This window comes from Biomphalaria glabrata, chromosome 6 (genome assembly GCF_947242115.1).
Source record: "Biomphalaria glabrata chromosome 6, xgBioGlab47.1, whole genome shotgun sequence".
NCBI lineage: Eukaryota > Metazoa > Mollusca > Gastropoda > Planorbidae > Biomphalaria > Biomphalaria glabrata.
The window spans coordinates 41085271-41113115 of NC_074716.1; the positions used below are offsets into that span (position 1 = coordinate 41085271).

The 27845-nt window shown below is 36.6% G+C and overlaps 2 protein-coding genes and 1 long non-coding RNA gene across 4 annotated transcripts; 2 read left to right on the forward strand and 1 right to left on the reverse strand.

Moving 5' to 3' along the window:
• The first annotated feature begins 1843 nt into the window (after positions 1–1843).
• On the forward strand, positions 1844–12368 carry LOC106073430 (lambda-crystallin homolog). Its single transcript, XM_013233979.2, has 6 exons — positions 1844–2019; positions 3204–3438; positions 5936–6097; positions 9288–9482; positions 10796–10901; positions 11970–12368. The coding sequence occupies exons 1-6, from the start codon at positions 1988–1990 to the stop codon at positions 12188–12190; spliced, it is 951 nt and encodes a 316-aa protein (XP_013089433.1). The 5' UTR covers positions 1844–1987; the 3' UTR covers positions 12191–12368.
• Positions 2663–10587, reverse strand: LOC129926829 (uncharacterized). The gene is made up of 3 exons (XR_008778582.1): positions 10450–10587; positions 8435–8514; positions 2663–2873 (listed from the first exon to the last, which is right to left on the reverse strand). It is a non-coding gene; the product is annotated as an uncharacterized LOC129926829 (long non-coding RNA).
• A 5218-nt stretch (positions 12369–17586) lies between the features above and the next one.
• On the forward strand, positions 17587–27595 carry LOC129926907 (uncharacterized). Of its 2 annotated transcripts, none has more exons than XM_056033483.1 (3): positions 17587–17645; positions 18669–18757; positions 26045–27595. In XM_056033483.1, exons 2-3 carry the CDS (start codon positions 18691–18693, stop codon positions 26833–26835), a joined length of 858 nt encoding a protein of 285 aa, XP_055889458.1. In that variant the 5' UTR covers positions 17587–17645; positions 18669–18690; the 3' UTR covers positions 26836–27595. The 2 variants fall into 2 exon arrangements, with proteins under 2 accessions (XP_055889458.1, XP_055889460.1); XM_056033485.1 differs by having other exon boundaries at positions 17635–17656; positions 18668–18757.
• The last annotated feature ends 250 nt before the right edge of the window (positions 27596–27845 follow it).

Consider the following 27845-nt stretch of genomic DNA (forward strand, 5'->3'; position numbering starts at 1 on the left):
GACGTAAGCAAAAGTAAGAGCAAGCACGATACGCCCTACGCAACAAGCGGAGAAGCCTTAAACAAGGAAAAAAAACTGTGGATCACTTATGACTTTCTGTCTTTCTAGTATATTATTCATCACTTCTCAAATAGCTTTAAAGTTTCTTTACTTCAGTAACAAATATCAGGTTCCAAAAAAAAAATCAATAAATTTAATGTCTTTACATTTATTGGAATCTATTTAATGTTTTGATTATTTTTCCTGATTTTATTTTTAGAAAGATCTCCTCGGCTGTCCATATGTTCTTCTCATGTATCTCTCTCCTCCTTAGTGATGCGACAATGGATCATCTCATTATTATTAGATAAATGCTAAAAGTTAAAAATAATCTTGTTTGTTTGTTTTACATGTTTCGGATGTTCCTTCAGAGTTGAAGATAGTTTACTTCCTAGTTCAAACCTCCCGCAGGACGACGGGGATGGGAGCGGGCAGGATTTGAACCCTCGATCATCGATAAATTCGAACGACAGTCCAGCGCGCAAACCGCACGACCAGGCAACCATCCGTTCTCCATTCTTTTTCTATTTTGTAAATATTATTATTATTATTAATTGTTATATCAACCGAGGATAAAATAACAACGAACCTCACAGATACCTTCAAGGCCCTAAACTGCCCTAAACATTTCCAGGAACATTCTCGTTGCCTGTCCGAGGGCGGAAATATTGCAGACCTCCCACATCACCAGAAAATTCCTAAGTGGAAACTGATAAAGGGACTACAATAAATTTTGTTTCCCTTTAACGACAGCGCCAGAGAATGAATACTCATTCGTTTCTAACATAATAATATTAATTATAAGGAAGCATATCCTAAAACTCAGTTTTGTTGACCAATGCTGAAACAAAATGTGAAAATGTGGGTGAGTCAATTAAACACATAATGGCAGGATGTTCAGCCTTATTAGAATCTGCCGAACTAGGTCGCCTAACTAGGTCGCCTAACTAGGTTGACATAACCAAGTTGCAAAATTAATACGCCAACATTTGTCTTTCTACACAATGTGATCAATAAGAATAATGCCCTTATTACAAATACTAGAGGTTCTCGAGTTTACTGATCCCATATTAGGGCCTATAAAGGGATAGGCCTATTTTGACTGACAAAACGGTGCTTGTATTAACATTATCGTTACCAATCCATATTTGAAAATTGATCAAAACCAGAATGCAACATCAAACTCTGTCAAAACATAAATCGTACTGATCAATTATCAGGAAATAGTACCACAATATCCATTGGCCTTATACAGTGCAAAAAGGATGTCGGGATTCGAACATCGTAACATTTTATCGCTCGCAGTCTTTCACAATCGAGGATTTCAGAGTGTAGCATGACATTACCAACTTGACTAGTTTGAAAAGTAATAAAGATTTCAGCTCTATATTGTAATGGTTATAGCAGTGTTTCCCTAACTGTGTTCCGCGGAACCAAAGGTGTTTCACGAACTACTGGAATAATTAATGAGTACTTCACCACGTGAATTAATCTCTCTGAAAAAATAAGCAAAGTGTTCCGCTAAATACTCAGAATGTGCGAAGTGTTCTGTTAAGGAAAAAGTTTGGGAAACACCAAATTATATTATACATAATAGCATTTTGTACACATCTTTTATAGAAGCATTGATTAAAGTTTTTTTTTAAAGTACAATTGTTGAATTTTAAATAGTACAATTCGTCAAAGGACGTGATATAATTTATGACCATGAAAGACCATACATAGTGAAACGTTAGCACACTGTCTGTTCTAGTTATGATTCTCGGACACAACACGCTTATTATCAGCAGAACTGACCCACTTTGTCAACCCAGGCCAGGGTCACACAGGTCGGCACGGGAAGAAAGTCGTGTCATCTTAACTCTACCAGTTGCATATTACTTTGCAGGGAACACACTCAAGCAAAGGATAGAGACGTTGGACTATCCAAGCCAGACGAGCAGTCAAAATGAGTAGCCAGAAGATTGGTGTCATTGGCAGGTGAGTTCGTTAGTAAAACCCATTGAGCATGTGTCGAATAAGTTGGAAGGCCTTAACTTTTGTTCAACTCTGTCACGGGGGCTACTTAACCTTACGTTATAAAATGAGTTGGTCTAGGTGAGTAGACTTGAGGAGAGGTCTGACCGACTTGAGATTCAGATCTGTAAAAAAAAATAATTTGCAAAGGCCCCTTCAGCCTCGAGACCGTGTGAGTTGGCGCACTTTATTTATCCTTATTTGCACATCTCGAGGGGCGCGGTGGCTGAGTGGTTAAGCGCTTGGCTTCCGAATCTGGGGACCTGGGTTCGAATCTCGGTAAAGACTGATTTTTAATTTCTGTGATTTTGGGGCGCCCCTGAGTCCACCCAGCTCTAATGGGTACCTGACATAAGTTGGGGAAAGTAAAGGTTGGTCGTTGTGCTGGCTACATGACACCCTGCTCGTTAACCGTTGGCCAAAGAAACAGATGACCTGAACATCATCTGCCCTATAGATCGCAAGGTCTGAAAGGGGAACTTTACTTATTTGCACATCTCACTAATGAAGAGGCGAAATTGGAACTTAGAAACAGACTTAAAAAAAAAAGCTATCAAAACATTATTATATTTAAATAAGAAGTTTTTATTTCATTTCTTTAGCATTATAATTTAAAGAAATAGATATTTCAAGACGTTTGTTTGTAGCACCAGTCTCACTGCCTGGTCACCATCTAGATGTCTTCTTGGTAACCATAGTTCTGGTGTTATTCTTCTAGTATCCACAAGGGAGAAAGTATAGCAAAGTATGCCATTTCGAATACCACAGGGTCTGCTTCCACAGTGCATACTGTATGGCTCCTGGGGGGGGGAGGGGATCTGCAGGAAATGAAAAGCTTTATTAGTGGAATTAACAGTTGGAGAAAATAAAAAGCATAGGATAAGCCTACATAGTGGGCAAGCACAAAAGAGGGGTCCTTGATTTCAGAGGATGAACACACCAGGAGCTGGGAAACGGTTGATGCTGCTGCAGCCTCTTATTCTTTTAACTGCACAAAACAAAGATTCTGTTTAGCCAGATGAAATCTTGCAAAGGGAAAAGATCATATCTTAAAATATAAAATGCCACAGGTAACTATAGTTGATTTTAATATGTATTTAATTTGCTAGTTTTCTTGTATTAACATCTCTCTCTTCTCTTGCACCAAGTGGTCTGATTGGACGTAGCTTTACTATGCTCTTTGTGAGCGCGGGCTACAAAGTTGTCGTCTTTGACATTGAGCAATCCCAGCTTGAAGCCGCCAAGAAAGACATCTGGAAGCAGCTGGTTGCCCTGGAAAGTCAGGGACTACTTCGAGGGAAGCTGACAAAAGAGCAGCAGTTCGAGAACATCACGACCACCAGCGACTTAAAAGAGTGCATTCTGGGATCTTTCTTCATTCAAGTGAGTTCATTTACTAGATTCTTCACGCTAGTTTAACGGTTTTAATTCTGAGACGTGATAAAAATAAGTAAAGTTCCGCTTTCATACCTTGTGGTCTATACGGCAGATGTTTCTGTGGTCTATACGGCAGATGTTTCTGTGGTCTATACGGCAGATGTTTCTGTGGTCTATGGTTAACAAGGGTGTCATGTGACCAGTACAACGACCAACTACCTTTACTTATCCCTAACTAATGTCAGGTACCTATTAGAGCTGGGTGGACTCAGATGCGCCCAAAGATCCTGAAATTCAAAATCCCAGTCTTCACCAGGTTTTGAACACTGGGCCCCGGTTCTGAAGCCAAGCGCTTTACCGCTCAGCCACCGCGTCTCCGAGACGTGACAGGATCCGACATTTTACTTGTCTATATGATAGTCCTTACTAAATGAGACTGTCTCATCTCCCTTCAATATGTGGGTGTTCATAAACGTATCTGATTTACATTTTATCTTAAAAATAATTTATACTTTTTAGTAGTTGAATTAAGGTTCTCATGTTTGAATTCAGACGGCGGCTCAGAATTTTTAGCTCGAAATTTAATTCTAGCCGAGTTTGAAAATCGACTCCCAAGACATCTCCCTTTCCTCTCGAATGTCTACAAATGTAATTGTACCAGCTCACTTTTAAAATGCGACAGTTGCACGGAAAATTTAAAAATTCTTTTAACAATTATAAAAACAAAAGGTGGAAATCCATGCAAGAAGATTGAGAGACTACCTAAGTAAAATAAATATAAAATACACCTATGGTAATAAAGGGGAAGGGTAGTGGTATGTATTGCCTTAGAGAATACAAAAACTTGATAAGACTAGTACAAAAATTCTGCTTTATTCTTCTGCCTCCAATATCAGTATAACTCAAGAATATATTAAAATGGTTCAAACTACGTGAGTCATGATAGACATTTAAGAAGAAGAGATTGACGTTATGGGTCCCCTCACAGACCCTACAGTTAGGAAAATAAAAAAGCTAGTCTTGGTGACGCGCATGATCCAGATGTTAACAAAGTATTTGATTAATAAAACTTAGAATCCTAGTTCCAGATAGTTTTCAAATTATGTGGAGCTAATCATATTTAAAAAACAAGAAAAGCATTCAAAAATACTTTTTAAATAGACAATACCTCCATTACACAACTTAAAATAAAATAAAATTAAAAAAAAAAATAAAAAATCTTTACTCAAGCCGGGTATCAAACTCGTACTTCTGCACCGTCAGCTCGATATCCCAACCACGTTAGCCACTGACATAAAGCTACAATTCTGTAAATGTGCGATTATTTATTATTAACTTCATTATTTAGATCTAGATCTAGATATACCTAAACTTCTGGTTTAAAATTAAGATCTATTCTAGATGTAGATCTACTTTTAAGCAAAGCTAAATTAATCTATCAATCAATTACATAAACTTAATAAACAACTCAGTTATCGGTACACTACGACTGACTACGCTAGTTTTTCTCAGCGATATTGTTAAGTTTCTAGGAGAATCGTTAGAGCTGTTTTTGAAATCGCTGTCAAGGTTCCAGAATTCCCCCTCCCCCCTTCGTGAAGTTGTGACTTGAATAGAGGTATTATAATAAACTGCAGACGCCGTCATGAAGCTTCGATATAAATGAACTTAATTAATAATATGAATTAGATGAATTAATCTAAAAGCATTTAATATTTATGAAGAAACAAATAAAGCACTTGTATATTTAATCTCATTTTTCTAATTTTCTTATATTTTAAATGAATAGTTTGTTACAAAAGCTACATTTTCGGAATGTGGAGGACACTGTTCAAGGCCAAGGATCAGTATGAAATGTAGAGAACACTCTTCAAGGCCGAGGCCCAGTTTGAAATGTAGAGGACATTCTTCAAGTGCGAGGGTCATTGTGAAATGTAGAGGGCACGCTTTAAGGCCGAGGCTCAGTGTGAAATGTAGAGGATACTCTTCAAGGCCGAGGCTCAGTGTGAATTGTAGAGGATACTCTTCAAGGCCGAGGCTCAGTGTGAAATGTAGAGGATACTCTTCAAGGCCGAGGCTCAGTGTGAAATGTAGAGGATACTCTTCAAGACCGAGGCTCAGTGCAGCTACAAAGTCTTGCATTGTAGTAACTCTGTCCCTGCTCAGGCTACAAGATCGTTCGCTCATCTCCATGGTCCTGGCTTCTTACCCTGCCCACTGCCATCCCTCATCGTCCTGCGGGAAGTTTGGACTAGGAAGTAGATTATCTTCAACTCTGAAGGAACATGTCAAACATTTTGCAAACATGCATGAACCCTGAACCATTAGAACTTTCAAAATTACTATTTGAACTAATCCTAAGATCCCGAATAATTTGAAAAGAAGTAAAATGTGTGTAAAAATAAAACACTAAAATATTCCTAGCCTATATCAGCTTATTGTTAGTTGAATTGCTTGTAGACGTACTTAAATACGATTATTGGAATACTGTTTCATGTTGCAGGAATGCGTCCCAGAGATCTTGGAGCTGAAGCGCAAAGTTTGGAGAGAAGTGGATTCACTAATCGATGCGCAGACGATCATGTCCTCTTCCACCAGTGCGCTCTTGCCGTCTGCTATCTCCGAGGGGCTGAAACACAAGAACCGTTTCATTGTTTCACATCCGGTACAAAACAACAATAGAATATTTCAAAGTTTGTAGGCTATGTCCAACTTGAGTGTTTATTACCAAAAAAAAAATCCAATGCAGCAAGCTGTATTGATTTGATGGTAGAAGGTATGCATGTGTTTATGCATTGACGGAATCAGGTATTGTTTTTTTTTTTTGTGTTTGTGATGAATTGAGCACTGTGATACAAGAGCCATTATTATTATTACTATTTTAGAAACGAACGAGTAGTCATTCTCTGGCACTGCCAGGGTCGAGTTTCGTTAAAGAGAAACAAAATTCATTGTAGTCCCTTTACCATTGTCTGCTGAGGAATTTTCTGGTGATGTGGCAGGTCTGCAGCAGTACCGCTCTCTGACAGGTAACGAGAATGTTCCTAGGAATGTCAAGGGTCTTGAAGGTACTTGTGAGGTCAGTTGTAGTTATCCCCCTCGGTTAATATAACAATGGGGTATATTGTTATTTTAGATAACTTTCATAAACGCTTAATCTCCAAGCTTAGGTTCCCATATTTTCGTTGTTTTTCCAACTTAGTTTTTCTTAAAAAATTATGAGACAGTACGGCGATGTCAATAATGGTATCTGCTTTTTTTCTTTCTTTATAATCAATAATCAGCGATCAGCCCATTAAAATCTACTGTTATTACTATTATTGTTATAAGTAGTTCTCTTAGTTGTTGTTTATGTTGCAGCACTATGAGTATTTTAAACGTGTTTCAATATCTCTGGCGCTGCCAGGATCGAGATTCGTTAAAAGAAAAACAAAATTGATTGTAGTCTCCTCTTGAGAGTGTCTACTGATATGGAAGGTCTGCAGAAGCCCGGGTACGCTATTCTGCATCAAAGTGGCATTCGGGTGGAAACGATCCCTAGAGGAAGTGGTTAGGCTAAATGAATAGCAAAACAAAACTCCTGTGGGGGTGTAAAGGGGAATTCGAGAGCTTTTCCATTGCACGGTGCGGAGTTGAAAAAGAGCTTCCACGTCCCTGTCGATAATCCATGCGCCGTTCCTCAAGTGACCGTTACACTAATAAAAGTCCTTCACGGTTAGCTTGGTTAACTATATGTGTGCTCGGCCTTCGGCCATGTATTCTAGTGACTCCGTGCGCCCCGAGTGTCCGACACATTGAAAATAGCAGTGTTTTATAAAGACATTGACTTGGACTTCTTACAGACTGAGCTTTTTTTTTTTTCTACCTGGCTTGCAAGCATAAAATTCTAAAAACCTTCGGCTCAACTATTTTGGCTATTAAACCGTCTGCTGAAGTACTAACCTCCGGCAGTTAATGAGAATCTTCCTAGGAAAGTTTAGGGTTACGAAGATGTCTACGAGGTCAGCTGTCCCTACCCCACATTATTGAAATAATTTTAATCAATTTCCACAGTCGTGTAATCACCAAGCTAAGGTTTTCATATATTGTTCCTTTGACATTTTCGTTATTTTTTTTTTGTTTTTTTTTTAAGTTATCCGATAGTGGTACTGCAATATCGATGAATAGTGTGGATATTGCGGATTTTTTAATGCTTGTCATAAAGAAGTAGATTAGGTTGATTGAAAACAGTGTACCAAGACAAAATGTTGTTGGGGATTTTCACCATGAACTAAATGTCAAGGACGCTACGTTGAACTTGACTGTTGCCAACTTAAATAAAAAAAAACTGTGCTATAACCTTTTGTTGGATAGCTAGTTTAGTTAGTTGAGTTGCGCACTTTATTAGACCGACAGTGAACGTATATTTTATAGTGACGACATAGACTTTGGGTTTAGAGATTAGGATAGACTTTTAAAGATCAGTTGCTGCTAGACTTTCAAGGGGTTAACATCATTGTTAGTGACGGACTCGACTGTGGTCCATTCTGTATTAGAAATTGTTTATATTGTTCATCTGGAGTGAACTTAGTTATTGAACCTTCCTGTTGGTACCTGTTCTATATACGTGACGTGAACTTGCAGCTGTAATACATTCTACAAGGTATGCACGCATCTAGTATTATTAAAGTAGCTAGAAATACTCCAAGTACATCTTATTACACATGCATCCGTTACACTTTACACTATCTCAATGCTTGGCAGTTGCTCATTTGTTTTCAACGAAGTTGTAACTCATAAAAGTTCAAGTCTAATGCTTCCTTCATACTGAAGTTAGTTTGCGCACTAAACGGAAGAGCTTACAACATTAAATTCTGCACCGCTGTGGGTTATTGCCAGATCCATAAAAGAACGTATACCTCAGGCTGTTACATACACCCCATCATTTAAAATTAGATAATAGTAGGAAAAAGAAAAGCCCTAGTTAGCGAGTTTTTTTTTTTTTAAACTTATATCAACTCACTGTGTATGTCTGTCTCTCTAGTGCAAATCTTGTACACGTCATTTCTCCCACGTCATTTCTCCCACTTCCACTTTTAACTACTGAAAATTAATAATATAATACAAGAAATGTATTTTTTTAAATTCAAAATACGTGCCGGTACGCCATACCGGTGCTTACCGTCACAAAAAAAGCCATATATATATATGCAAAGGTAGAAAATCTTGAGAGATATTTAAGTATCGTAATTATATAAGCTTTGTCATTTTTATATTATGCTTGTTTTATTTTTGTTTTGTTTTGCCCGAGGATAGAGCTTATTTACAATCCAAAGAATCAAAGTATAATTTGACTCTTTACAATGACGTCAGTCTTGTCTAACTAAAAGATTTTGGAGAAATTTTAATTAAACTTAGACTCGGGTTTTCTATCTAGACAAACATATTGGTTATTTAATTTGGTTTTCTAAATTACATATCATCATGAAACGTAGAAGTACATAACTATGAGCACTACACACTTTTTTGTTTTCATATCTACAACATATTTGGAAGAAAAAAAAATTCCAGAACCTTGACCTGTTTTTTTTTAAATTTATTCCTTCCTTTGTTCCGCGAGGCATTTGCTAAGCCTAGCAGTAACAATATATGTTTTCTACTCGTGATCTGGTCATGATTAGATCTGTCCAGAGTACATTAGTCAAGCCTTAGATTCTATGAATATTGAAACATCTCACTTATTGTCAACTTGTTGCAGGTGACTAACAATACACAATTCAAAACACTTAGTCCACATTAGCTTATAAATAGAATGTCTCAAATAATTAGAAGAGATGGTTATTCTTGAAACACTTTTTTACTTGTATTCTATACAGACCAACCCACCGTTTTACGCTCCTGCTACTGAGGTGGTCCCTGCGAGCTGGACAGACCCTGATGTTACAGAACGGACATTCGCCCTACTGAAAGAAGTGGGCCAGGTTCCTGTGCTCATCAAGAAGGAGGTTGATGGATTTGTTCTGAATCGTATCCAGTACGCTATCATGGGGGAATGTTACAGACTCATCCGGGTACGCCAGATAGTTTATTGGCCTATTACAGTAATGCCTAATCTACGACCCGCGGGACATGACGGATGTCGTGCTATACAGCTCTTGGAAGTTTTTGTCCACTGTGCATACTGGAGCCGAAGAGGCTCAGTTCCATTGGACAACGATTTTCGTGAGGATGCGGCAGGTAACTAGCGAATCTAAAAATATGTATTAACCCTATGCCGAAAAAGATGGGCATTCCTAACCTATTACATTTTAATATAGTTTGTCCATCGTGGTTCTATGATGACCACTTTTGTCATCCATATTTTTCGAAGCCATTTTAGTTCTTGATAATTCTGGATCTGAAACATGTTTACTATACTGAAAGCAACTAAGACTACTTGATGAACTCTTCCACCAAAGATGATTGCGCGCCATCGTGGACGTACGTGGCAAGACCGCACTACAAACAGCGATGTCTTTGCAAATGCCGGTATGGACAGTATAGAGGGACTTCTTTTGGTCCGACAGTTACGCTGGGCAGGGCACGTATACCGTATGGGGGACGAACGTATGCCGAAAGCAGTCTTTTTTAATGAGCTGAAAGGTGATCGATGTAACAGAGATGCCCCACGCCTTAGCAGACAAAGAAGAGAGCACCTGGCTGCATCGGCTTCAGAACGAGACAGCTGGAGGTCACTCACAAAGGCCGCGGGCTACACATTGGAGACCAAAAGAAAATCCACTGCCGAGGACAGACGCAGACGGAGAAAAGAAACTCTTAATCGACCACTGGCGAACAATGGTTATGCTTGCCCTGAATGTGGTAAAATATGTAGGTCACAACTGGGGCTGCGTAGCCACAGGAAATACTGCATTCCTCATTAATTATTATTATTAATTATGCATACACTGTTATAACAATTTGAGGTAGGAATTAGACACAATAAAGGCATTTAGTTTATGGAGATTAAAAATCTATTTTGTATATCAGTATACCTACATATTTGTATATTTTTAATCCTTCCATTGGGCCGATGTGTGTATGAATAAGCTAAGAGCAAAGTTTGAATCAAAAGACCTATACATATTATAAACAAAAGCAGATTTGTATGAAGACAACTCATCTGCAAGGTCGACCTTAATTCGAATATTTTATCACAAATGACCTAAATGTTTCTAGGAATGGGGGGGGGGGAGGCGTGAAATAACCTTGACAACTAAATTTTAGCAATCGTCTGCGAAAAAACATGTTGAAACTATTTATCTCCCTTGAAACTTATATCGGAATAAGGATATGATAACCGCTTGCATTCCTTTGCTTGATATTTCTATAACTATGTCGACAGGATGGTGTTGTGAGTCCACAAGACTGTGACCTGATCATGTCACAAGGCCTGGGGGTCCGTTATGCCTTCATGGGACCTTTTGAAACCGCTTACTTGAATGCCGAAGGTATAATATCCAGTTTTCTCATTTAGGCCTACATATTAACACTGTCTTGTGAACTGACAACAATTGTAAAAAAACAAAGAAAAAAACAACAACATTGCGTGTTAATGAGAGATGTAAATTAAAGGTGATTTTAGAGACTTTAAACACAGTAAAATGTGCTCTTGGCAAGAATTTCAATTTTTAAGATCCCAATTTACTTTCTTTAAGCTATAATATACACTCGTACAGTAACAAAGAGAAAGAAGATAAAACGATATGAAGAACTGTGGAGGATATAAGAAACTATTCCCTCCCCCCCCCCCAAAAAAAAAGTAAGAAAGTAAAATGGTGGAGATTTTGAAATAAATAAATAAACTAAATAATGTCATGGATGCCTTGTTGCCAACTAATTGATTAAAAACAGAAAAATATAAAACATCCTTTAAAAAAAAAGCTTATCTAAGGAAATGAATTAATAGGCTAATTAATTAATTTTTTAAAATTGATTCATGATCTTTTTGGTACAATAAATAATTGCTTAAAATTTCAACTTGATCCGAGAATAGTTGTGGAAAAAAAACAACGTGTTCAGTTATCTAAGTGAACGGAACTCTGCATATTTAGCGTATCTGTGAAAACTGAAGGATTAATTTCCCTTGTTGGTTCCCAACAATATAATTAATTTACAGTAATTAATTGACCATCTGGTGTTTTTTTTTTATTGATTCATGTCATGTCTATGCCAATGAATAATTAACTGTAAATAAATTGTGCAAAAGTTTCAATTTGATCCGAGAACGTGTGTGGGAGAAAAACGTGTACAAACTTTTTACCAGACAGACAGACATATAGATAGACAGGCGGACAGAATGAGTTGATCATATATAGGGCTATTGAGTTGATAAACGCTTTGTAAAAAATTAGTTCTTGATTTATGCGAAAGAACTTCGAAATTTTATTTTTAAAAGTGCTAAAAAGTGCGCTCCAATTATAAATCTACTGAAATACATAGCTGATATGATCTTCATACTTTGTCTATTTGACCTTTCAAAGATATCTCAACACAAATGTTTCATTTTGATCTACCAGGAATGTATAGTTACAGAGACCGCTATGCCGATATGATTCTTGGCATTCAGCAAAGCTTCGGACCCCCGGAGCGCATGGACGGCCCGACGCTGGACCTCATACAAGAAGACATCGCCAAGGTGGCGGGGCCCGTGGAAGACATCGGCACCAGAAGACAATGGAGAGACAAACGCCTGATTGCCTTGGCCAAACTGAAGAGAGACATGGACAAATCAGAGTAAAGCCGTATATAACTATCAACGTGTTCTAGCATGGCGTCACAATCATCTGTGTGTATTGAGTGCGTGCATGACTATAAGCATTGACCCACAAAAGACTTAAAGCTGTTGTCATGTTTAGCTTATAAGAATGTTAAAAATATGTATTTTTATGAAGTCAATTAAACGGAATAAATATGAACTGTGTATTTGTGGTTTGCATTAGGAAACAAGATACATAGCTGAAACTGCAATGTTTAACTCTTTTTTCCCCTAATTATTTTCCTTATTCCAATAGAATTATTCATTTGCTCATTTGTTTTTCACTATCCTGTTATGATTAAACTTCAATAACTTTTTTGTTTGTTTATCAGAAAATGTTATATTTGGTATCGAATTATCGGGAAATGCATGCTCTTTTTACACAACACAAATTAAAGTTTTTAGTATGAATCCGAGACCATCGAGGCGACTGACTGACCAGGCAACCATCCACTTTTTTCTGGCATTGGTCATGTACTCACGAAGCAGAATCTACTTTTCGGTTTTGTTGCGAAATTATACTATTATACTATATTATACTATGTCTTTATAACTTATCTTATAAAATACAGACGTTACTTCAAAAACGAAGATACGTCATACGCGTGTTCCTAGGTCAATCTAGTCATGCATCTTAACCAGTGATTTAAATTCTGCCAAGTCATTGGTTTTCCTGGCAAGCTCATCAACCTATTCCATACTTTGGGGAAGAAGGAGCATGTGTACAGATTTGTCCTAGCCTATGGAACGAGAAATGTGCCTTTATCTTTGTGTCTTTATGAGTATTTTAGTAGGTTTTGTTTTTGTATTTGAAAATTATGGTTTGATGTTTTATGTATAATTGTTACTTTACTTATGAGTTTTCTCTACTGAAGGCTTTCTAAGTTTAGTGATTTTACTAAAGGTGTTACTCTAGTCAAATGTGAATATTCGTTTGTTATTAATCTTACTATTTATAACAGAAGTATCTTCACTTTGACATGTCTCTTAGTTTGTTGATCCTTAGGGGCACTACTGTTGGTAATTAATTAATTTGTTTGGTGTCTCGAACAAGGAAAAGAAATTGTATTTCACTGGTGTGGTGGTATAAGTTGAACCCCCCTTGATACATTGTTGGTCGCTGTTTTAAAATTTGAAGCCTACAATAGATAACTACAAAACCTATTTTCATAAGCGATTCGCTGGCAGAGTGGTTAGTGTATTGGCTTGAGGAAGCTTAGGAAGCTTTAGCCCTCGAGTTCGAATTCATGTCGTTCACATTTTTTTAATAAATGCATTTAAAAAGCGATCACTCAGATACACCTTTCTTTTTCTCTTCTCCCCCCCCCCCCATTTTCCCAACTGGTCCAGTCAAGTGATAGGATCATAGCGTATTGGGTAAGCTAAAAGCATGAAATTGCGCTCTACAATATATACAAAAATCTGTAATCGAGCAGATTTAATATTGTTAGTCTAGATCTATAACAAATTTAAATACATGACTGATCCAAACTAATTGATACAACTACGCTTAATATAAGCTTTTTGAAAACTATTTTTAATGTTTTTTCTTTATTATTTTTTCTGCATTGTCTTTCATCCCTGGTAGCTGGTAGTGAGAGTTTCCTGTAAAAAGATATTTTGAGCCCTGAGGATTTCGTGATTTGACTGCACAGTCTTATCTTGCATTATTTTATAAAGGTCAGAAAGGTTATCATGGGGCCTAATCACCATTCTCATCCTATTTCGAATTCCGTCTTTGCATGTGATAACTCGAATTTTCGTAAAGCGTCTGATTTTTAAGGTTAGGAACCTCCTCTATAATTCTGCAGTTAGTCTTTCTAAATTGTCTATAGTCTAGAATTTATCAATTGCAGATGTTGACTGTAAATCTGTCTAGTGATTCAGATCTAGTTCATTCGTCTGACACATTGTTATCGTCTAATCATTTTGTTAAATTTATTTCAACTCAGAAAATTTAGGATGGAGGTACTGGATCCAGAACTTTTGAATGGGGGCGGCCAAATATTCGGCCATTTTTTTTTTAATGCAGGGGTCTGCAGGGTAGTTGGGTAGTACCCACTAGTATCCACATTTCTATTAATTTGTATAAAGTGGACGTGACTTTATTTAGGCCTCTTATTGAATGTATTCAAGCATGATTAGAGTTGATATTTAGGATCGTAAAAATGTGCTTAAATAGAAATGAATATGCACCAAACATCATTTATTACAAAGACAAGCGTGTAAAAAATGAAACTTATCATTATAAATGCGCATTACATACATAACTGCAATGGCGGGCACAGTTTGTTTACTTTGTCTTGACCTTTGAGTGAGTTAGTTAACTAAGTTACGCTGACCAGGCCTCTGTCAAACTGTGCTGGTGTATCTTCAAATTTAGAGATAAACATCTCCCACCACTTTTATTATAGTCTATACAGACTTTAGGATATGCAAGAAAAGGTCACAGCTTTAACTGAAGTAGGTTCATGTCGGTAATAAGGAAGATGTTTCTTACATACGTTCTTGCGCAATAAAAGAAAACGTAGATATGCATGTGTGCGTGTATTATTGCTTGTATTAAAACCTTAGAAAGCTACTTTCATTTATTAAAGTTCTATTGACTAATTATATAACGGAAAACCTTACAGTAATACAGTAAAGTATAAAATCACAGATATGCAGCGCATGTAGGTTTAACAACCAAAGAAAAATAAATGCTGGGGTGTTAAGGAACACTTGACCTCTGTAACAAGTGTACGTGTTTAATAGCTCTACATGCTTCATTGACCATGTCAATGTGTTTTTTTACCTGACCACTCAACACTATTGTGTATGCTCAAGGCCCAAAAAGTCTATCTTACTAGTCGGACATTCAGTCTATTTGTTTTTTGCTGTTGTTTTTTTTTTTTTTTTTGGTGTGGGGGGGGGGAGGCACCGTATAAGGTGGAAGCTATAAACAGGTATACTTGATGTTCCACTGTTAATAAAATATCGCAAATAAATTAATCTAAACCACTAAATATTGACCTACAACGCTTCAGATTCCAACTTTTAACTAATAGCCATTATCAGTATTAAACCGTTGATGCCAGCACCAGAAGCGGTCCGTGGTCCGGGTGTTCTCTTGCATTTTTGATGCACAAAGCCATTCTCCTGACTTCTATGTCTATTCATCGTATTAAAAAAGGTTAACTAAGATGAAATAAAGTAAGGTATAGGACAAGGGCTGACACAATGTGTGAATGACTATTGAGACACATGTAGAGCTACTATGTCTTTTCTTGGTATGTCCATCGTAAAATTTTCTACAAGTTAGAGAAACCTCTTGTAGTAAGACTTGTAGTAAGACTGTATCGGTCATAAGAAGAAGAACAATGGTTAAGTGCTGTATGAAATTTGCGCGCAAAACTGTTAAAATCGGTTTGGTAGTTACATATTAAAATGTTTTATTACTAAGAACATGTTACCAGATAAATATTTTTATATGAATTTATAGGCCCTAACTACATTGAAAATGAACATTTTTTTCCCCTAGAAAGATACCTTCAACCCCAATCAGCGAAATGCGTTCCTCAGGTTGAGAAAAGTAGATTAAGATTAGGGAAGTGTCGCTTTCGAAAAAAAATGATGCCTTCATAAAATTATATTTAAACAAGATGTACGCATTTAAGTAAATAATTTTATTCAATAAGATTCTATAAAAAAAAAACTTAATTCTGAAAAGGGAGAGTGAAAAAAGAATTAGAAACGAAGTGGGCCTCTATAATTTTTTTTAAGCAGTGTAAGAGGTGAGGTGGTTGAACAGTAAAGCACTTAACTTCAAACCGAGGTCCTGGTTTCGAATCCTGGTGAAGACTGGAGTTGTGAAATGTGGGCTTTACCAAAACTGCTAAGTTGTTTTTCTTTACTCACAACTTTCATAAAAGTACAGCAGCCCTGGTTCATGAAAGTACAGCAGCCATGGTTCATGAAAGTACAGCAGCCCTGGTTCATGAAAGTACAGCAGCCCTGGTTCATGAAAGTACAGCAGCCCTGGTTCATGAAAGTACAGCAGCCCTGGTTCATGAAAATACAGCAGCCCTGGTTCATGAAAGTATAGCAGCCCTGGTTCATGAAAGTACAGCAGCCCTGGTTCATGAAAGTACAGCAGCCCTGGTTCATGAAAGTATAGCAGCCCTGGTTCATGAAAGTACAGCAGCCCTGGTTCATGAAAGTACAGCAGCCCTGGTTCATGAAAATACAGCAGCCCTGGTTCATGAAAGTACAGCAGCCCTGGTTCATGAAAGTACAGCAGCCCTGGTTCATGAAAGTATAGCAGCCCTGGTTCATGAAAGTACTGCAGCCCTGGTTCATGAAAGTATAGCAGCCCTGGTTCATGAAAGTACAGCAGCCCTGGTTCATGAAAGTACAGCAGCCCTGGTTCATGAAAGTACAGCAGCCCTGGTTCATGAAAGTACAGCAGCCCTGGTTCATGAAAGTACAGCAGCCCTGGTTCATGAAAATACAGCAGCCCTGGTTCATGAAAGTACAGCAGCCCTGGTTCATGAAAGTATAGCAGCCCTGGTTCATGAAAGTACAGCAGCCCTGGTTCATGAAAGTACAGCAGCCCTGGTTCATGAAAGTATAGCAGCCCTGGTTCATGAAAGTACTGCAGCCCTGGTTCATGAAAGTATAGCAGCCCTGGTTCATGAAAGTATAGCAGCCCTGGTTCATGAAAGTACAGCAGCCCTGGTTCATGAAAGTACAGCAGCCCTGGTTCATGAAAATACAGCAGCCCTGGTTCATGAAAGTACAGCAGCCCTGGTTCATGAAAGTATAGCAGCCCTGGTTCATGAAAGTACAGCAGCCCTGGTTCATGAAAGTACAGCAGCCCTGGTTCATGAAAGTATAGCAGCCCTGGTTCATGAAAGTACTGCAGCCCTGGTTCATGAAAGTATAGCAGCCCTGGTTCATGAAAGTACAGCAGCCCTGGTTCATGAAAGTACAGCAGCCCTGGTTCATGAAAGTACAGCAGCCCTGGTTCATGAAAGTACAGCAGCCCTGGTTCATGAAAGTATAGCAGCCCTGGTTCATGAAAGGACAGCAGCCCTGGTTCATGAAAGGACAGCAGCCCTGGTTCATGAAAGTATAGCAGCCCTGGTTCATGAAAGGACAGCAGCCCTGGTTCATGAAAGTACAGCAGCCCTGGTTCATGAAAGTACAGCAGCCCTGGTTCATGAAAGTACAGCAGCCCTGGTTCCCATCATCTAAATGTCGTTAAAATTGTTTATGAAATCTGAAGACTCAAGGAGACAGCAAACTGATAAGTTATCCTGACCAAGTTTAAACAATGTTAAGGTTAAATTAAAACAGCTGTTTATCAGTTGCAAGAAGCATATTCATTGGTTAACAGAATATATATAAACTTAATGCTATTTGAAAAGTGTATGATACAAGAAACAACACTGTAGACGTATATTAACCGTTTTTTCTTTTTCTTCTTAGTTTCAGAGTTTTATTTTTCTTTAACTGTACATTTTAGTATTAAACTAATATTAGTAGGCTTTTGTTTTTAGCATTTAAAATATAGATCAATGCTTATTTTCTCTTTATAATATACACAAAAAAAATCTTATTTTGTCAAATTACGTGTGACTGGTGTGGGTATAGTCACAGTCTAGTGAGTTGTGATAGATGAAAATCACAGGAAGGTCGATAACATTGTCTAGAGGCCCTGCATGCTCGAACATAATATAGAAGTCCCATAATCGGTAGACATGATAAGCTTTTAATCAGCAATGATGATAAAAACATCTCGTGTACAGAATATAAGACGTGTCGACCATCCATTGAATTTACGATATTTTTAAGCACTTTTTTTTAGTAAACTCTTTCTCTCCTAATTAACGTTGATTTGACCCCATTAACTCTTTCTCTCCTAACCGACGATACAAACGTTGATTCCATCAGAATGTGGTAAATAATTACGGAGAGAAAGAGTTAAATTCAATTCATATTTGATTTTATAAACTTAAATTTTGTGTTTTATAAGAAGAGCATCCTATAATTCTAGACCAAAAGTGCCGTTTTCTGATAACAAACAAAAATGTTATTGAAGTTTAATCATAACAGGGTAGAATGTACAAATGTGAAAAAGGTACAATTCTGTCAGAACAGGGAAAATAATTACGGAGATAAAGAGTTAAAAGAATAATTTCACTTTTATCACTAAGTAATTTGTTTTGTTTTGTTGTTAACTATGACGTCTTGGACATTTTTTTTCCCAATCAATTTCAGAATCTCTGCCAATCTTTCACTTTTTTATTTTCTTACCTTTTTGTTTTGGTTTAAAGTAAGTGGCCTCCACATAGGGTCGTTTTCTATATTACTGTAACTGTATTGCTTAAAGAATGTATACTTGATATTAACAATGTAAGCAAGAAAAGGGGATGACTTGGAGTTTACGATGTATTACTAAAATATCTATTTTCAACAGGTAAAATTTAAGAGCTTCAACAATGTCAGCAGCGAGCATCAGTGCAAGTTCTGTTATATTCGTTGTTGTCTTTGCTTGTATGAACTTAGGTAAGTCAAAAAGTGTTAATTGTGTTTAGCTTTTGCACCTAATTAATTCTGATTTTATTTGTTCATCTTCGAGGCCAGAAAGTGTCAAAGCCGCTATTAATTTTGTGTGGTTAGTCTATGACGTTAAAAAAAAATATAACCGCTGCTGAAAATCTTTTTTCACCATATTTCGTAGCGTTCTAAATCATAAGTATAAAGGCTAATTTTTTTGTCTTCTAAATGCGAACCAGGTGAGTTTAAAAATTAGATATCAATCAGTTTTTTTTAAATATAATAATAAAACAAGTATACAATAGCAAATGTAAGTATAATAAAGAGAAGATGTGCAATCATATAAAACTTATTTATTTAATTTTCAAAATGTCAAAATGATGCAACAAGTAAAATAAAAAATATATTTAAAAAAAAAACAACAAAGGTCATATTCAGTGTAATGGGCTATGTTGCTGTAAAAATAAATTATAAATTTGTCAGTCTGTTGCTAATGTTCAAACTGAGTTGCAGGAAAAAAAAAGATTTATAAAATTATGTCTTCGGTGAAAAGAATGTTAACATTGAACGCACAACAGAGATATGGCTGCACTTAAATGTTCTTGTCAAATTCCAAAACTGTGGTCGAAACTGAAATTATTTTTAGCTTTTTTATCAACATACATGGTTAAACTGGATTTAGTGCGTGACAAACTTAATGAGTAAACAAAGAAATAGATTGGATGTAGCCACTAGAGGAGACCTTTGACTTGCTTTGACTAATTTAAAGATTGACATTTCTAATATTGTCAGACTGAAGGAGGCACAAGGTTCCCATTAGCTTAATTTCATTTTTTAAAATGAATTCAGCTATAATAATATTTGTGTAGATGATACAATAAAATTTACAATTAAACCTAAAAAAGTAGACTCTAATATTCAATAACTTAAAAAGGGAATATTCAAAGGTATTGAAAGAAATTCATGACAAAGGTCTTAATTTTTGCATATAATCACTGTAAGTTATTGACATAATTTTTGTATAATAGTTATGAAATTAACGATCTGTTAATGACAGCATAAAAATTAATAAGTAAATGACACTTTATTCAAATTTGCCTTCTCACGCTTCTTTATTAGTATTTTTTTTCTTACAGTGAAAAAAGGGGAGGGGGAGAGCACTGGCTGATTTTCTAAAATAAAGAATATCAAAGGGGGGCGGTAGACCAAAAAAGGTTGAAGACCACTGATCTAGACCTACAACAATAAGTGTATACGATTAATAATATTTGTACCCATTGTTGACACACTAACCACTCTGCTAGAGAGACTCTTATGAAAATAGAAGATTGTAGGCTATAGTTTCTATTGTTTGTTTCAGCTTCGTTACGGACGCGTATAGTTTATTTCCCTTGTTTGAGATACTAAACAAAATAATAAATAACCAATAGTAATTAACTAATTGGTTAATTTTTTTAAACTCATTCGTCTGTTGTCAGGTAAAAGAAATAATTGTGCAAAAGTTCAGCACGATCCGAGATTTGTTGTTGGAGAAATAACGTATACAAACTTTACAAGACAAACAGACAGACAGACAGAGTGAGTTGATATAAATAAGCTTTGTAAAAAAATCTTTTAAAAAAGACAATACCTCTTTTATACAACTTATTGAGCAATTATTTTGCTCTCAGTAACTAATGAATAATAGATTAAAAAACAACATTTTTTTACCCCTCCCCCCCCCCCCCCAATTCTCCCCTTCCCCGAGACTGATTCTAATTATAGCCCTTTAGTTATAGACTAAATACAATGATTTATTCTAATCTTGCATGAAAATGGTCTACATGCGGAAATACCAGAAGATGTAGAGTATTTTCAAGATTTTTCTAGTTTTCTAGGCTAATTTACCTTTTTTTTTTTACTTTGAAAAATTGTTACGAGAAAACTTAGAGTTTTTTCCACTTTGGCCAACCAGCTAGTAATTATTTCCCAAAAAGATGTACAGCAACTGTCAAATTTCTAGGAAAATCATTAGAGCCGTTTTCGAGATTCGTGTGCAGGTTTAGCCCTCCCAGAACGTCCCAGTTTCCATGAAGTTTACTCGAAGTTACGAGTTGAATAGAGGTGTTGTAAAAAAATAATTAAATTAACATAAACAGTTCTTGCTCATGAATAGGAGTTTTTCAGAATTGACTAAACAATGTCAAGGACGTTAAACTGAACGCCACTGTTGCAAGCTAAATAAAAAAGAATTGATCTCTAATTTGAACCCTATCTCAATGCGTACCAAATCATCTTTGAATCAAATCACCTTTATTATCGATTGCTAGTTGCTCATTTGTTTTTAGATAAGTCTGAAGGCATAAAGTAAAAGTCCATATTGAGATTGTTCTTTCGGGCTAGAAACAGAAGTTCAAAAAAAAATTTGATTTTTCAGTGCTAAAAAGGGCACAGAAATGGGGTTGTTCTGGATTTCACCCGAGTCACGTGATTGTTGTGTTTACATCGCGCGTCGTGCTTAGTTTCAGTTAGTTTATAGTGGGAATCTGAAGCGTTTTAAGTCAATATTTAGTGGTTTCAATTTAGTCATTAGCGCCAAACAATAATTTGTTTATAACAGAAGAATCTAGAGATTTTTTTTTATAATTTCAAGTAAAACAGATAGTTCAACCTTTGATAGATGGTACCGAAGCGTTGGCATATAGTTTGACAAACTCATACTGAGATCTAGATTTCTTTATCTACACTTAAAGTTCAGTTCTTAGCATTTGGGTAACCAACCCTAGAAAAAAAATGTATCACTTTCATCCACCCTGTATATTTAAAAATGTTTGTGAATGTAAAATCTTTTAAAAATAGAAGAGCAACAGCAATGAAAATATAAAGACCACAATCATGGGCACCCGCAGGATTTTTTGCAGGGGAGTGCAAGTTGCCACCGGCTATGGCTCAAAGTCGTATCTTCAACTTTTTTTTATTACAGAGAATATTAAAGAAAAGAACTGGTGCCCCCTCCCCCCCCCCCCATACCTATGTGATATTAAGTTCACTGTAAATACTTGTTTCATGAAAAAAAACTAACATGAAAAAATTATTTACTGTTTATCCGTGCGGCCCGTGCATCCCAACGGTCGATCAAACAAAAAATGCCAACGCTGCCAAAACTGTCAATAACTTGACTACTGAATGGCTTCTCGTCGCGATGGACAAGCCGGCAATAAACGCTTATCTGGAAGTTCTGATATTGTTCTGCACCTTGCAATTCTTGAATCCTTTTAGAATGTAGACAAAGCATGTTGAATTGAACATTATTATTGCTTGAAAAGCGAGACGTGAATGAAGAAACTAACAAACCAAGATACGGAATGTAAAGTAATATGTAATAATTGGTGTATCTGTCGACTGCAAAGTTTCGGCAGCACTAACTCTGTTCCTCAGCATGGTAAAGTTAGTTTTTGATTATTTCATTAATGTGACTGCTGAAGTGCTGTTGAGCGGCCGCCTGTGCTAAGATAGACAGAATGCAACATCACGGAAACTGGTTCAAGAACGGGTGAATAATTCACGACAATTAAAAGACAACTCAGAAACACAAGAGAAGCAGGCAATGATTACACGTATGTAGTTTGTCTGGTTTCACTTACAATCGTTATTTTAAAACAGTCAAAGATCTTCTCAAAGTTGTGACTTAAAGCACGAATTAATTTGTGTCCATCGTGTCTCACACAAAAGAGGTAAATTTAGCACCAAGGTCTGCTTTTGGATATTTTTCACGAATCCTATCCTGAACACAGTTCTGAATGCTACCCATCACGGGGGATACATCGTAGCCTTGGCCGAGTAGTTTGTCCATGTCTAAACTGTATAATGTATAATGTATTCGCTGACAATGACATTAGATCCAGGCACTGCGTCACTCTTAACAACAGGGACAAAACCAATGAATTCTTCTCGAATACAATCGCCATCAACAAATCCAACGCTCAAACATATCAATTCAGCGCCAGAGATATCTGCATTTTCATTAACGAAATACCAAGAAAACGCAGTCAATTCATGTTGCTGCCGGTGCTCCGTCAATACAAATCAACGTTTTGACTCAGATGACATGGAAAGAACTTTCTTATATCTCTTCAATCATAAACTGGTGAACATGTTTAACCTGCTATTTTATTGAACACTAACAATGACCGCAACTCCACTAGACGTAACTACATTGACCAAGTTAACTGCACTCTTCAATCTTGTTCAATGAAACGTGTACATATATCAAATCGAAAGACAGCTGGCAAGGATTTGTCCTCCAAGACAAAAAAAAAAACAACAACATAACATTTTATCATTTTCTAGGCCTTTACTAAATATAATGATAACTAAAACAGTGTGCACATGGGCGTAGCCAGGATTTTTTTCGTGGGGGGGATTTTTTTTCTCTCCCCCCAATTATATATATATATGTGTACATAATTAATCTTTATTACATTCTGACCCTTCATTCATTCGGAAGACGTTTATTGTATGCTAGAATAGGTTCTACATGGAATTAGGGGAAAATTTTAGACTTCCCGCCCTTGCCTGCCGCCAAACACTATTTCCTGTACTGAAAGCCAACAAAATACATATGCTGAGGTATCCACAGTGCATTATCCTGCTATTAAAAGTTTTATTCAAAAACCTAATCTGCTATTCTTACTGACTTAGATCCTACCGCGCCGTTGGGCGGCAAGCTGCTTCCACAAAAATCTGTGAATGTCTTAAGCCTCTACTCACATGCTCTGAGGACCTCTATGAAAGTGTGGCGCAAAATTTGTACCAGGGTGTCCCTGTTTGCGCTTTCATCGTAATGGCCTCCATGTCATTATGCGTAATTCATTTTGTCGGAGAACATGTCCCGCAAACCTCATGCGACACTCTGTCACAATCTTACTAAGGGGTCGACTCCAAGTTCGGCATAGAATTTCCTTGATTGAGACCCGATCTCTATAACTGACTCCTAAAATCCGTCTTAGCCATCTTTGTTGAGCCAAATTTAGTCTTTTTCTATTTCGGCAGATGACTATTCACTGCACTTTATGAATGGAGCCCAGACACTGGTAGAAATTTGTAACCTCTCTTGTCTACGCTATAGGAATTAGGTGACTGTAGTTTGCTTTAGATTTTATATCGAAAAGGGAAGTTCTATAATCAAAATCATCTGTTGGGGGGGGGGGTTTAAACTAAAAATCTCTGGAGTTTTTTTTTAACAAATTCAAAACCCACTTAGCTACGCTCATGGAATTTGGTGAATGTAGTTTTTTTGGAATAATATTAAAGAGAGAGGTTTTCAATCTCAAAACTCTTTGGGGAGATTTTAAACTCGAAACCATCTGGAGGGGTTTTAAACTTTTAAAAAAGCCCTATGGCTTGGTTACGCTCATAGAATTTTGAGTGTGTTATTCCCCTTTTTTTTAATATTGAAGAGGTATTTTTTTCGCATTAAACCCAGCTGAAGGGATGTTTAAACTCAAAACCCCATTTTGCTACACTAATAGCATTTTGAGTATGTAATTTGCTGTTTTATATTGAAGAGGTATTCTTTAGCTTTAAACCCCGCTGAAGGGGGGTTTACACTCAAAACTCCTTTGGCTGCAATCATAGAATTTTGAGTGTGTAATTTGCTTCTTTTTTATATTGAAGAGGTGTTTTTTAGCTGCAAATCCCGCTGGATTTTGAAACACAAAACCCCTCTTGGCTACGCTCATAGAATCTGGTGACTGATGTATGGATAGACTTATACTGAAGAGTGGGTTTATAGTATATTCCGAAAGGGGTTTTAAACAAAATCTTCCTTAACTATTCTCTTGGAATTTGGGGATTGTCGTTTGTATTTTTTTTTTGTTTAATAGAAGAGAGGGATTTAACTGCAAAGCCCTCTGGTAGGGTGGTTTTAAACTCAAAACCCTCTTGGCTTCGCTGGGGCAAGTGATGGTTTAATATTAAAATCTCAACTTAAATAAACAAAATCAAAGCAAAAAATCAGTCACTAAATTCCACCCCTCCCCCATTTCGCCCATGAGTGTGCAAGTGAAAATAAATCGTCACGACTAACATGCTATATAGAATATTGAATTGCAAGCGCACATGGTCGGACAAGAACTGCAGAATAGCTTATTCTAGTTTGTTACAATAATAGCTTATCCTTATTAACAAATCGTCTTTTACATTTTGTAAAAAAGGAAGTTAAGATTTTGGTTACCGATAGCTGCGGGAGGTTTGGACTAGGAAGTAAACTATCTTCAACTCTGAAGGAATATCCGAAACATGTAAAACATTTTACAAACATTTTTTAACATTATTTCAGTGGGAGCACTAGATGTTAAGCTGCTTCCTAGCAGAAATTAATTGATTTGAAGGTGTAAAAAACTGGCTAAAAGTTGGCTACTCAGAATTCAGAGGGGTGCACGGTCAGCCTTCAATCCCTGATAAGCCTAGCCCTAGGCTAGTCTACTAGAACTGTACTTTAGTCCCTCCCTTGCAGCCCCTGCGTGCGCCCATGACCACCACGTGACTTAACTTAAAGTAGGTCAGAAATTCGAAACAACCTCATTATCATATAACTTTAAAAAAAACAACTATAGCTTATCAACTTCCTTTATTGTGTACATTAGATACACTAAAACGCTAGCTCTTATTCTGCCTCGTATGAAACTCTCCATTAGCAGCCACCTGTGCATGATATGCTTTGTAGGCTAATTGTATAGAATATAGACTTACATCTCTTTGTCTACCATCTGGCCGTATTCAGGGCGGCTAGTAAGACTTTATGTATTGAGTTTGATTGAGCGTGCTCATTTATAATTTACATTTTGTAAAGGAGGAAGTTAAGATTTTGGTTACCGATAGTTGTTTATAGTTTCTGATATCCACACCTGAAGGTTACCTATAATTTGGATAACTCAAAGGTAGACCTTGTAACTTATGTTAACAATTACTACTATAATAGTCCAAAACGAAAAGATCCATTGTAGTTTTAATTTTAATTGAATTTAAAAAATCTGCACTTTGAGCTGTTGCAATAAGTTTAAAATAACGAGAAACTTTTTCAATTATTCCTATCAATGCATTTACCTAACCAAATCCCCTCCCATAGTCTACATTGACTCTACATCCTTAACTTGAAAAGTTGTTCACCTTTTTAAAAATGTATGATTAAATTACTAACGTTATATATATATGGAAATGATGGCATTCAATTCATTTAGTTAAAATTACTTCGGCAAAATGCCCGATATCTGATGCTCCATTTAATTTTAACATAAGTTATCATTCCTTTTTTAGGCACTGTCCAACTCTCAGACTCCAACAATATTACACAGCCTGACTCTCAAGACAACAGCCCATATGTTGAGGTGAACTGGAGAAGGTCTGAAGAAGATCAAATAGGCCATCATGCGTGTACTGCCAGAAAACTGGATGACAACAGCGAAGAAGTCACCTGCTCCACCCAAGTCAAGTTTAGACAGAACAGATTAGATGGCTTGTCGGAGAAAACGCAGAGTTTACAAGATAGGTTGAAACAACTTGAAGCTACGGTGGAACATAGATTAAACGGCTTGTCGGAGAAAACGCAGAGTTTACAGGACAGGTTGAATCTACTTGAAACTACAGTGGAACGCTTTCAAAATGATAATTCCAATGAAGTTTGGTCAAACGTATCTGCAAGAGTTAACACGCTAATTGTTCAACTGAATCACACGAGTGATCTGAAACAGAAACTTCTTACAACATCAATTGATATTAACACTATCAAAAACACTTTGTCCAATATCCGCACTGAAGATGGCAAAGTTAATTGTGGACCTAGCGATCGGTTCAAATTTGTTCCATCGGAGGGTCTAACAAACAGAGTTAATTTCATAAGGGTTAACTTCCAACAACCTTTCTCTAAAATACCACTGATCTGGGGATCCCTGAGAACAATTGATGTAGACAAAAACACAAATCTAAGATATGTTTTTTCAGTGAGAGAAGTTAATACTACAGGGTTCACTTTAGGATGCCATACATGGGGTGATACAAGACTGGCTGGAATAGAATACCAATGGCGAGCAACTACACCGTTCAACTGATATCTATGAGTCTTTTTATATCTCCAACACGACATATGACACAATGAAACATTATGAATGCTTTTTACAAAGCTTATATCAACTCACTCTATTTGTCTGTTTGTACATGTAACATGACACCCAATCTCTCATCTTGCAGTAAATTTGCACAATTACTTCTTTGGCAACACAAAATTCATAAAAAAATTAATTAGTTAATTAATTAACTATTGGGAATTAATTATTTTGTTTGGTATCAAACAAAAGAAAAAAATCATAATTGACTAATGTGGTGGAGTAAGCTTAATTAGCTCCCCTTAAATTATGTAAAAAGAAATAGGTGATTGCTTTAAAGTTTGAAACTAACAATAGATAATTATAAAACCTTCTTTTTTATAAGCATTTCACTGGCACAATGGTTAGTGTGTTAGCTTGAGGAGGCTTGAGCCCTCGAATTCGAACTCAGGTCGTTCCCACTTTTTATTTTATTAATGCATTTAAAAAGTGTTCAGGGTAATCTTTACACGATAAATATCTCCTTTCCAAATGGTCCAGAAAAGTGATGGGACTATAGCGTATTGAGAAATCTTAAAGTATGAAATTGCGCTAAACAATTGATAAAAAATATTTCTAATAGCACTGATTAATTATTGTAATATATATCTTTTACAAATGTATTTACATGACTGCATAGAGTGGGAAGCGTGGTCGAGAGGATATGTTGATATGGTGCGCAAAGGTGCACGCGTTCAATATAATAAAGTATCATTCTCCGCCATGACACTAATGGTTGTTGTTTGTTTATTGCTGACTGTGAACCTAGATCATAATTAACATGGTGGCAGCGGTATATTAATGATCAGTGGTAATCATTAATCAGTATATAAAGGTTAATTGTTTGCAATAATAAATAGACAACAATTCAAGGCTACGCCGTGCAATGGCAGCTAGAAATTTCCTTCCTGTACCCGAGCCGCTCGAGGTAGAAGGAAACATGGCCGCTAATTGGCAAAAGTTTCACCGGAGCTGGC

What these genes read in the sequence shown, in the direction of transcription:
- LOC106073430 (XM_013233979.2), top strand. Translation starts at nt 1,988, where the DNA reads ATGAGTAGCCAGAAGATTGGTGTCATTGGCAG. An exon ending in AATGTTACAGACTCATCCGG is followed by an intron (nt 9,483 to 10,795) that starts GTACGCCAGATA and finishes CTATGTCGACAG; the next exon opens with GATGGTGTTGTGAGTCCACA. An exon ending in CGCTTACTTGAATGCCGAAG is followed by an intron (nt 10,902 to 11,969) that starts GTATAATATCCA and finishes TTGATCTACCAG; the next exon opens with GAATGTATAGTTACAGAGAC.
- LOC129926907 (XM_056033483.1), top strand. Translation starts at nt 18,691, where the DNA reads ATGTCAGCAGCGAGCATCAGTGCAAGTTCTGTTATATTCGTTGTTGTC. An exon ending in CTTTGCTTGTATGAACTTAG is followed by an intron (nt 18,758 to 26,044) that starts GTAAGTCAAAAA and finishes TTCCTTTTTTAG; the next exon opens with GCACTGTCCAACTCTCAGAC.